Source organism: Ipomoea nil, unplaced genomic scaffold (assembly GCF_001879475.1).
Source record: "Ipomoea nil cultivar Tokyo-kokei standard unplaced genomic scaffold, Asagao_1.1 scaffold2494, whole genome shotgun sequence".
Taxonomy (NCBI): domain Eukaryota; kingdom Viridiplantae; phylum Streptophyta; class Magnoliopsida; order Solanales; family Convolvulaceae; genus Ipomoea; species Ipomoea nil.
In genome coordinates this window covers 2,012,912-2,025,454 of record NW_017618922.1, presented here as the reverse complement: position 1 = coordinate 2,025,454, position 12,543 = coordinate 2,012,912, and the positions used below count along the sequence as shown (strand labels likewise).

Genomic DNA, 12,543 nt, shown 5'->3' with positions numbered 1-12,543 from the left:
TGTATAGGAAGCATGTACAAATCCTAATACAGGCCCTAGTACAAATTTTTTTTAAAAGTACAATCAAACTCAAATACTTGATTTATGATATATTCTTGATATAAATACTTCTCCTAATATGGTGCCATTGCATTCCTCCTGGACAGAGGTGGAAACTTTCGGAATATATTTAGTGACACCTGGGACCACCTATTGTGCAAACATCATATTCCCTTCTATTTATAATTTTCATATTAAATTACTTTAAAGTATTTTACTACAAATTTATAATCATCACAAGGAGCAAAAGTTGAAGAGGTGTTTGATAAATAACTGTTAGCTCTAATTGAGTTAGTGAATTTAACTAGTTGGTTGATAGCATTAGCTAGTTGTAGAAAAGTGTCTAAATTAACTATTAGCTGATTATATGCAAAATAATTTTCTCAAAAAACTGATCGAAAAAGCAATAAGTTATTACAAAAAAGTTAATTAATCAAACACTCATTGATTGTTTAAACAAATCAAAGAGTTAATAGTTAAATATCAAATAAGTCAAAATTTACTAATAAGCTAACTATGATACCAAACAAGCCTTAATTTTTTTTGGTAAATAAGCCAATTTACATTTATATTGTTCAATCATGAATACTTTTCAAGTCAAACAAATTCTGATCAATCCATATTTTACAACCAAATAATGTCTCCCTCCCCTTTTCTCCTCTCTCAAGAACAATATTGATTCCCATGCACCAAGTGACCAATGTATTGTTTCTCCTACTTTCTTTCTCCATCATATTTTATGGAGAGTACAGATCCAAGTCTTCCAAAATATACACAACCCTGAAATTTTGCTTGCTTTTAATTTTCATATGGCTGAACTATACAATACCACCAGCTTTCACGAGGCGCTTCTCCCACGTTCAACATCACCTGTTTTTGAAGAAGCTAAGGTCCCAACGACGCATCAAACCGTCCATGATGTTGCCAGATGGATTCTTTACGACAGTCACTGTGGCTTTTGTGTGATCGACCATGTCAGTGCTAGACGAACTCTGGTTGCCAACTGAAGTATTTCTGCGAGGAGACGCCTTACTGCTTTCGGGTTCCTTTGCTGGATTGTGCCCATTGGCTATTCCCGCAGCTCGGGGCTTGGTTTCGGGTTCCTTTGCTGGAGTGTGCCCGTTGGCTAGTCCTGCAGCTGGGAGCTTATTCATGGGCACACACTGTTTTGATGTGGAAGAGTCGAGAATATTTTTTGGGAATGGATCTGGTTGTCCGTTGCTTGACTCAACATGAGGGGTTTTCGACACTTCTAAGTCTTTCAGTGACTCTAATACTGCTTCCATGAACATCTGAGACAAAAGTTAATGTGACAAAAAGCGGGGGATCAACAATAGCATGTAAATCATTGCGTGCAGAATAAAAATCGTTAAATGTGCTTACCCTTTCTTCTTCCTCCATACTGCTTGGAAAATCTGCCAAATTATCGAGTGTGTATTCCACATACTCGTCATCATCTATTGAAACAGGCACGTTACGACCATATGCATCTCCGTTGGAGAGTTCAAAGCTGATCATATTTGAAGATGATGGGGTAAGATCAGCTCGACTTTGTTCTTCCTGAAAGGGGTATATATAGTTTGGTTACAACAGCACAAACCACCCTCTTGCTGAAAAGTGTTCGACTTTAATTAATTTTATCAAATGTCAACTGAAGCAATAATCCCCACATTTCTAAAGCACCTAAGAAGTATATTAAAACTAGCAAGAGTTGAAGTGAAATGCCATCATCTTGGTACTTTTCCTTGTGGAATTCTGCCCAAATCATCCCAGGTGATTTAACAGAAATGTGGGATTTGAGAGAATACCTTGTCTCCATCCTGTTTATCGGTTGAAGAGATGTTTGATGGGACCTGAAATGAGGTCAAAGGAGATACGGTTAGCCAGCAAAAATTACACAAAAGCAGAGTTGCACAACAAATGTTCCTAAGATTTCGGGCAATCATCCCTCGGACATTATATGGAAGTAGCTTCGACTGATACCTCTGTCTTACTCATAGGCCTTTTGGAGCGAAGTTGCTTAATGCAATCCTCAGTGCTACTTGTCGCTCCACCTGATAACATTCACACCAATCAACTAATTTCGGAAACACACCAAACTTCTTGTCAGATTGACAACAACAACACTAATAATAGTAACAATAAGAACCCAAATGGACAATCAGAAAATCATCAGAATAGAATAGGCAAGCGCATGGTGCAAGCAACAGAAATCAAAAGCGGGGCCCATACCTACAGGGGCAGTTAGAACATCCTCTGGAGATCCCACTTCATGGATGTTACTCCAACTACTCTAAAGGCGACAACAGTTAATTCTAATCAGTCACCAATACAGCATATAGCAGTATACTTACTGGTTTCGAATCAATTGTGAATTACATGATAGTAGCAAATTTTACCTTGCCAAAATAATCTTGTGGCATGTCAAAAAATGTACCGCCTAATTCATCATCTGGAGGCTGTAAAACATTATTGAAAAAGATACTTATAGAGTCGAAATAGAATTGAGGACGCGGAGAGTTATGATCACCCTCAAATTTGATAATATTCTTGTCACCCTGCCAAAATTACCATTCAATAATCAGTTCACAGAAAAGAAAAAAGGTGAATCTAAGATGCATTTTGTACCCTATATTTTATAGCCAATGCTTTGACAGTGATAAAATAATCAACATCCTTTCCATATTAAAAGTATATATTCTCTCTGATAATAAAATCATCTTCATTTTTCTTTTGCATGTGGAGAGAGTTCTTTTTTGGTGGTTTGTTGGGGGAGGGCGTGGAGAAGTGACTCAGATTTCCAAATTCAGATTGGTAATGCAAACGTCAGCTAAACAATATATTCTTTTGGGTGAATATATTATGTAACTAAGCCTTTGTTCAGTATTTATAAACGTTGAACCCAGTCATTATTTGCATGATAATGGAAAATGAATAACGTTAAGTAGATACCATACCATATATGCATCAAATATGCGATCAGAATGATGTGGTCGTATAAAATCATCGTCACAAGCATGACCCAGCAAGGCGGGTACAAAGCAAGCCTTGGCAACCTACAAGGAAGGATCGATGAAACCAAAGGTGTTAAAAGAGGAAATACTATTAGCGATACATTGATTACATAAAGCTTACAACCCCAATAAGGAATTAAGGATCATCTCAAAATGTTCTATAATAATAAAATAACCAGCTTGCATTTAATAGTGATATCAGAGTTTTATGGTAAATCAAACACAAACCCAAAATTAAAGAAAATTGCAACTAAAAAGGACAACTTTATTCTAGATACCTTGATAGTGTTCAATTCTGTTATGTCAAACTTTGCCTTTTTAAGAACCGCTTTCCGCATGTACTGAATTGCAAACTTAACCTACATTCAAAAGACCCCCAAAAAAAAAAAAAAAAAAAAAAAAAAAAAAAGGTTAAAAGAGTATTGAAACAGGCCCCACCAAGTACAGGGGTTGGGTGTCACATTTATAACCCAGGGACATTTATAGCATCTCCAGTAGATCAAATTTAGAATATGCAAATTTGGCATCTTACTGTGAATTTGGGAAGCCGTATTTTGTAAGTGTCAACAAGTTCCATCATCAAATCAACCAAATCAGAGAAAGGGCTGTCCAAAACCATTCCGGCAATAGAAGGATCCTCAGCTCCATACATCAGACTGCAAAAACAAGTGCATCAAGTTAATAAATAAGACCAAAAAAGGCAGGACACTTAGATCTCTGCATATAAGACAATAAATGATTATTCAGAAAATGGATATAATATGTATTTAAAGGTAACTTTGGCAACTGAAGATCCTATATATGCATATTCCTTTTGCTAGACATAACAAAAAAAAAATCCGCAACCAGTATACAATACACAAGTCCTGGATGAAACAAGAATATGATCGAAATAAGCAGAAAAGAAACACCTTGTAACAGCACCCATTGATCTACCCCACAAGCCAATTAAAGAAACATTTCCATCTTGCCGTAAATACTCAACAACAGCTTTAAGATCATCTTTCTGTAAAACAGGCAAAATACTGTGATAAGTCAACAATGGTGAAAAGTGGCATTAGGTAACCACCAACTTTAAGTAACAGAAAAGGATTCAGGTGAATGCAATAGTTTGTCTGAACTCTGGCGTAAAAAAATATTGAATTCTCAAAAAGCAAAGAAATAGAAAATAACTTGAATGAGATGCATCTTTAAATATATCTAAAAATTTTCTGCAATTTAATTTTGTTTCCAGGGTTCCTCTTAAAGTATTATTGTTATTGTTCTTTATTCAATTAGCTGAGATTGTAGCTTTTTCCTATTGAGAGAAGCTTTCCAGAAAGGATTCAATTTCTGATATACTGCCAAGCATAACTACATATGTAGCATTGACTAAAAGGTTGTTCCAAGAATTGAAGCACTGGCTTATAGGAAAAGGGGTGAGTTAATAAAAATTGCTAAAGGTCAAATCAACTGTGTGAAGCTCCCACATCATGCACAAAAAAACACTTACTACTGTCACCAATGTTAAAGGTCAAGATTTGTTAATAATACCAAAGTTACAGATCAAGATTTGTTAACCAGTGTTCACGAATAATGAATGGACAACACCATTTCAAATATCCAATAACGATTGTGCGTTCATGAATTTTTACAACCTGATAAGAGTTTGTATAGCATTTCAAGAGTAAAGTTGCTGACAAAATGGAGCATGCTACTATGAGATCAAAATTCAAATTAAATAATAATAATAATAATAATAATAATAATAATAATAATCATAATAATCATAATAATAATAAAAGAAAGAACAAGAAGAAGAAGAAGCAGCATGTTGCTTAGCCACTTACTTCATTCCATCCCAAAGTAACATGCTCTCCCCCAGACAGTCCAGATCCAGAAAAGTCAAGGGTGAATACAGTAATATTTGATGGCAATAATATAATGGCAGCTTCGCTGGCATCTGCTCGACAGCCACTGTCAGAGGATCATGAAAAAAGTATTTAGTAACAAGTAACAACTAAGTTTTTTTAAATGAAGAATATAGGGTACATGGGCACTATTACACGCTTAACCAATATAAGGACAGATGAGCTGCGGAGGCCATTCTCATTACCATTCAAAATAAACAAATAAACAGAAAGGCCAATAGGTTGAGGTAAATACTTTTCCTATATTGATTATTGTAGAGTATAACTCATTAAATATGCTGAAAAGGAAAGAGAGTTTGCATTCAAAATAGATGCAGATTGAAAAAAACGTACAATTGGATGTTTGAAACCAGTTAATTTCAAGTGAAATTCCCTTATCCCCAGAAAAACGAACAGGTAAAGCCGTAAAGGTTACCACTTTTCCTATAGTCTATAGGACAACTCACACATAATTTGCTAGTTGAATATGCTGGAAAGAGAACATAGCTCGCATTCAAGAGATGTGCAGATTGAGAAAATGTATAGGCACAGTAAGCAACTAAGATCACAAGTTCTTTCTAGTGACTCATCAAAAGTTTGAAACCAGTTTCAAGTGTCATTCCCTGCTGAAGTATTAACTTACCAGAACATTGCATGAAGGACAACCAACAGAAAATGAATACTGACATACACTTATTGCTAACATGCAAAATGACCATCTTTCAATTATCATTCTGAACCCTAGTTCTTGTTGAATTTGGAAGATGGAATGGCCTGGCGGGTGGAGAATAATATCACCCGCCAGTTAGGCGTGTTGAAATTGAGGGATTGATACTTTGATAGGTCTGGCGGGTGGAGAATAATCACCCCCCGCCAGTTAGGCGGAAGCAAAATATGTGAGAACCAAAGAACAAGAGAATAAAGAGAATATATTATAATGAAAGATTACAATAGATTTCTTTATATGTGTATCCTCTATACTTCTATGGAGCTCTATATATACTAAACTAGATACTAAATTAGTCCTAATAGGAATAGGAAACTACTAATAAGAATAGGAAACTAAGACAACTTTCCTAATATTCAACAAGGCGGAAGCAATATGAAGAATCAAGGAATAGGAAATGTATATAAGACTGAAATTATATTAGTATATTCTCTGTTTCTAATACAGAAACACAGTACATATATATACACAAATACATAACAGTAAGTAACTACCCATAACTGACACCTATTCATAAACAGACACAACCCTATAGATAAACTAACTCTTTAGTTTTCAAACACTCCCCCTCAAGCTGGAACATCTAGAAGTTCCAAGCTTGGATTAAAACATACACTCTACATTACAAATGAAGATTAAAAGCAGCTAGAGAATAACAGTGTTGGATGACTTCGGAGGAACAATGCTATAAACAACCCTTGGGAATGAAGGCACCAGGGCAAAGCTTGTCACAAACAACCTTGGGAATGAAGTCACCAAGGGCAAAGATTAACACGAACACCCTCACAGCAACATAAGCATTCTAGGATTTGCCAATCGACAATCTCCATCAAGAACGGCAGAGCAACCAAATCATGAGCAACAAAGGGGATGTAGTAGAGCCCATAGATTGTTGTATGAATACCGAGAAAATCACATGATTGTTGTTTATACCTCTTATAGGATAAGTGAATAACAAAAGAAGCTTCCGTAAATAAACAAGGTGCCAAACATGAAAACCCTAGGGACTAAGTATGGTATTATACCGAATATAAAGAAACAAATACGGTTATACCAAAAACACCCCGGAAAGAGGTTTGGCAACCAACCCAAAAAGCCTTCAAACTTCACCAAAAGGTCCAAGGGCAAAACAACATTCTGGAATTTTCACCGGAGAATACATCACAAGGAAAAATACAATTTTGATGTTTGAAATACCCTAGGGAAGTAGGCTCTGATACCATGTTGAATTTGGAAGATGGAATGGCCTGCGGGTGGAGAATAATACCACCCGCCAGTTAGGCGGAAGCAATATGAAGAATCAAGGACTAGGAAATGTATATAAGACTGAAATTATATTAGTATATTCTCTGTTTCTAATACAGAAACACAGTACATATATATACACAAATACATAACTGTAAGTAACTACCCATAACTACCCATCTGACACCTATTCATAAACAGACACAACCCTATAGATAAACTAACTCTTTAGTTTTCAACAGTTCTCCATTCTACACTTATTTAAAACTCAATCACCCTTTAATAGGCATATTTTCACAAACCTGTTTCCATGACAGTAGATTACACAGGGCAGAGGCTTTCCTTCAGGACAAATGATAGGTATGTAATGGCTACATTTAAGAGCATCACCCCGACTGTTTTTAACCTGCATTATGTAAAAGCAATTCAACTAAAAGTTTAGTAACTGAAATTCCAAATACTACAATAGATAGCTCTTAGTTTGATAAAGAATAAAGTAACAGCTACAGTTCATGGGAAAATAAAGAAAAGCAGCACAGAAAATAAGGCCAATAGTGTTCTAGTTTATCTAAGCTGGTCTTGGCCAGGCCAGGAAAGATGAGCATCCCTCAGTCCCTCACAAGAGGCCAGGAATATTTACAATAGGAGTATAGGAAGAAAAAAAAAAAAAAAGAGTTATTAAATGAGAAGCAAAAGTTTCAGTTACAGAGGACACACTGTTAAAAAAGTAATGAAAAAGCAAAATGAGCTAAAGAGAACCCTCCAATCCCTTTGCAATATGAAAGAGCCAATCTCAAAAGCTCCAGCAGCTTCAGCCCATAAAGACGCATAAAATAAACTAGAAATGTTTGTCCTTTAAAGGTAGTAAACTAAAATGCCAGCAAACATGATTTAATCAGATTTGTCCAGCCAATTGAAGGACCCTTCCAACCATCAGTTCAACTTCCCACATCTCTTAACTAAATGTCAGAAAAAAGGGGAGATATTTCCCTCTAAAGGTATGAATAAGAAGGTAATGAGAAAGTTAAGTAATCTGTATCTCACAACCAGACCTAATACGCCAAATGAGAAAGATATTAATTACTCCATATAAATTTTTACCCCAGTAAACACTCTTTACTATATTAATCTTATGGCCTAAATTCTCAAACGCCCATGAAATTTTCATATAAATAAAACACACTTATCAGTGTAAGGACTAATATCACTTTGAAAACCCTAGCATTATGCTAGCACCAATCTATCAGTCATTCAGATTCCAAACAAAACAAAATATCCAAGAGATTGGACAACCTTTGGTATAAAAAATTCTTACATTGAGGTAAATTATCAAGAAGACAGCCTAATCATGTACAATGAGAAGTTAGTCAAGATACAGAAGAATCCCCTAATATATACTGTATATGATTGAGCAGAAAACCTATGCCACTAGAGTGCAAAATAAGAAGAGGTAACAAAGAAGAGTACAAAGTACTACACAAATAAGCTCCTATCAAGGTTAATCTTCCTCCCTAACTAAAAACAAAATAGCCTTTCAACACATCAAGGCACTAGCCTTTCCAAACATCAAGGCACAATTCTCCCTACACTTGAATCCAAAAGGAAACATCTTTTAATTCAGTTTACACAACATATATGATATATCATAAGCCAAGTAACTCAACTATATATTCTCCGACCAATCCATTCAGTTATAAGGGCAGGAAAATTAACTTTCATACACTATCCGAGGTCAATAACTTACTGTCTCAACTATCAAATACACAGTAGACATAATGAATGCCAGTCAAATGATGGCCAAAATAAGATATATCTTTGCTTTCTGCTATGGATAGGCCGATGGCACAAAAACTTGATGGTTATTATTATTATTATTTTTTTAATATTTTCATTTGTTAAGGATCTTCCGAGTTTATTTCTCATGGGGGTTAAGGGTTTTATGGTCAGATATCTACCAAGTTACTTTTCAAGTACATTTCTATGTACATGGGGTTGTGCCTCATCTATGTAATTATGTTGCACTTAGAAAAATGCTCTTTACCTTTTAAAAAGATAATAAGAAATTTTCAGGCCATCAGTAATAGAGTATGTGCTATTAGTCAAGCACTGAAGTACCAGGTTCAGTTAATGAAGGCATCAAAATATGGACAAGATAATGGTGAGAACTTTTAAACTGATCATGACTTCAATATATCAGGCTGTACCTCCAAATCCTTCCGTTGGTACCACTTCCCTTTGAGCATGAATTCTTCATCTAGTAAATCATTCTTTGGGTCATATTCAGCTCTGAATTCCAGAAGATCACTCATTAATATCAAATGAAATTTTATCACAAGAAAAGAAAGAAGAGACAAAGTGGAGTCCACTAATTAGCCAGGTCATAAGCTCTGTTGCAACCATAATCCTTGTACGAAAATGAATAAGCACCAAACATTTAAATTCTGTTTAAGCAAAGGAGTTAGCTCTATGATGTACCCTACCTTGGTAATTAACTGAATAGATCACAAGAGCAATAAATTGAACCAATTCCAGCATACATAAGCACATAGTGGATAGTCAAAAATAAATGTGGTAACAAAGATTTCAGAGATAGCCAAAATTGATGCTTACTTGAGTTACTTCCCCTAATAATAATATTTAAAACTAGTCAAAAAAAAAAAAAAAAAAAAAAATTTACAAGGGGTTTTCAATTCCTCAGTCTTTGGGTGGAAGAACTGAAAAGCCATACTCCTCTGAATGATTAAACTATCCTCCTAAAACATTTTATCTTTTCATACTCCTCTGAATAATTGAACTATCCTCCTAAAACATTTTAACTTTTCAGCACATGCTCCTATTAAAGGACAACTAATAAATTTTTTGCCAAAAAATCCATACTTCAATGTGAATTTTCACATTTTACAAATTGGCAGTACTTACAGAGCACTCCTATTGCATTCAGTGTGGAATTAAATGGACATGGAGATACAAAAAGGGAATACACATATTGGTTTCTTGGAAACATCAATTCCAACTTGATCTACTTAACATCACACTTAGACGTCAAATGCGACAGCAGATTAATTCCTTATACAGTTAGACATACTTAGGCAGTTCAGATTAATGTCACATTCATACATCAAATGCAATAGCGGAAATTTGAATCCTATGATTAATGTCACATTCAAACATCAAATGCAATAGCGGATTGAATCCTATACTTAGACAGTTCAGATTAATGTCACATTCATACATCAAATACAACAGTGGATTCAATACTAAACTTAGGCAGTTCAGATTCCAATAGGTGTTCCAATGAAGTAGAAATTGCAAAAGGCACCAAGCAATAGTAAAAGACTAAGCAATACATTCTTTAGACCATATACTGAATACTCAATTATTTTAAGAAAAAAAAATATAGTTTCCAACTCAAATCAATTCATTCAAAATTAGATGCACTACAAGCAAACTAATTACTGCAAAGTACAAAGAAATCTCATAATAAGTAAACAAATCTTAAATCCAGAGATTTTAGAATGAAATTATAAATCCAACTCCTAAAAGTAATAAATCTAGCAATAGATTCATGCTCAAAATAAAATTACAGTAATAAAAAAATCCCATCCGCAAGAACATAACTAAATTTTCACCAAAAAAGCCACCCAGATTACGAATCAATAGTAACCCAGGACAAATTAGACAACCCCACTGCAGAAATTTGACAAAAGATCCAAAATTTAAGAAAACGATTCTAACTCTGAACAACATATACAAGAAGAGATACAATTATGTGTAGAAATATAAATATAATTAGCATTTATGTACTGGAAAAATTGAAAAGGAAAGAAAGAGAAAATTCTTTAGAACCTGGGTGGTCTTATAATGAAGTTGACAAGCTGTTCCATACAGATTCAATGGCCAATCGATCTTCTCTCTCTAAATATAAATGTATAGAGAAATACACTGGTTACATGTATGTATTTACATTATATATAAGATAGATAGATATATATATAATTTATATGCATGGGTTAAGGTGGGTAGAGAGAGAAAGAGGAATAAAAAGGGGAGGGAGCACTGTGGTAAGAGTTATGGGTTTGCTTTCAGAGGAGAAGGTCAGAAGAGGAAGAAACGAAGCGCTTTTGTTTGGCTTCTCTTCTCTGCTCTCTATTTCACTTTTCTTTTTAATTAAATTTATTTTAGGCTGACACAAATCCGAAACCGTGTTTTTCACTTCTTCATCACTTCTAACCCGTGCCGATCGCCTGCCTGCCATTTCCAATTTGCAAGAATCTCTTTAAAACTACACTTCTAATCTCTATCCCTTACCCCAAACTACGGAGTAATTGTTAATTTAATTTCCTAATAATATTATATATATATAGGTATTGTATCATACTGTAATTCACTCGCGCGATGCACGGGAAAAAATTATGTTATTATAAATATAAATTAAAAATAGAAAAATTAAAATGTTTTAAATTATTTAATATAATAATATTTTTAAGCTTCCATTGGTCATCAGGACTATGTGGTCTAATGGTACTTGGGTTAGACTTTCATGTGGAAGGTTGTGAGTTTGAGCCTTAGTGGAGGTGTTATTAGTTCTTTGTGTTTCATTAGGTTGAGAAAGCTTCCATTGGTCAAGTATTTATTATTTTTATAGAATACAAAATCTATCTATACTATATATAAAAACAAAATCCTAAAATTTTAACTTCCCGCCCAATTCCTAAAAGATCTCTCTTCCTAATAAAATATATTGATTTCTACTTTCCCATTCGTACAATAATTCTGCGTTAAAATTCTATTCTAATATTATAAAATAGTGTAATACAATCTATCTATACTATATATAAAAACAAAATTCTGAAATTTTAACTTCCCGCCCAATTCCTAAAAGATCTCTCTTCCTAATAAAATATATTGATTTCTACTTTCCCATTCGTACAATAATTCTGCGTTAAAATTCTATTCTAATATTATAAAATTGTGTAATACAATCTATATCTATACTATATATAAAAACAAAATCCTGAAATTTTAACTTCCCGCCCAATTCCTAAAAGATCTCTCTTCCTAATAAAATATATTGATTTCTACAATAATTCTGGGTTAAAATTTTATTGTAATATTATAAAATTGTGTAATACTATTCCTATTCTAATCTATATCTATTTTATATGTCAGTGTTGCAAAAATCGTGTCGCTGGCCGCGGCGAGAAAGGCCGGAATCGGCTTCCTCAGCGGCCGCCTCGCCGGCTGAACCGGCCTTTAATTTTTTATTTTTTTTTAAGTTGTAAAGTGTCAAAAGTTCGTCAAGGCATAACTTTTGACTTCGTTGTCCATTTTGGACAAATGTTTTTTTGAAATCGCGTATTTTTTCGAGATCTATCCACCGCAAACTGCCCTAGGCGATTTGGCCCACCAATTTCTTAAAAAAAATACTTTATTAAAGAGTTTCTGAGAAAAAACTATGAGAACCTTATGTTTTATTAATGAATTTTTAAAGTTTTTAATTAAACAATTGTCCCGTGCATTATTTAATAATCTTTCTTTATAATTGGTCAAATTATTTAATTATGGTAAATTGGGGAATAATTAATGATGGTAATAGAAATCCTAGAAGAATATAGAATTGAACAATATT

General features: G+C 34.1%; 1 protein-coding gene across 1 annotated transcript; it reads right to left on the bottom strand.

Moving 5' to 3' along the window:
• Positions 1 to 576: 576 nt before the first annotated feature.
• LOC109153540 lies at positions 577 to 11,059 on the bottom strand. The gene is made up of 14 exons (XM_019301400.1): positions 10,761 to 11,059; positions 9,119 to 9,200; positions 7,217 to 7,320; positions 4,883 to 5,009; positions 3,965 to 4,059; positions 3,586 to 3,709; positions 3,332 to 3,412; positions 2,997 to 3,095; positions 2,439 to 2,597; positions 2,272 to 2,332; positions 2,023 to 2,093; positions 1,848 to 1,892; positions 1,423 to 1,599; positions 577 to 1,331 (listed from the first exon to the last, which is right to left on the bottom strand). The coding sequence occupies exons 1-14, from the start codon at positions 10,796 to 10,798 to the stop codon at positions 906 to 908; spliced, it is 1,689 nt and encodes a 562-aa protein (XP_019156945.1). The 5' UTR covers positions 10,799 to 11,059; the 3' UTR covers positions 577 to 905.
• Between the last annotated feature and the right edge of the window lie 1,484 nt (positions 11,060 to 12,543).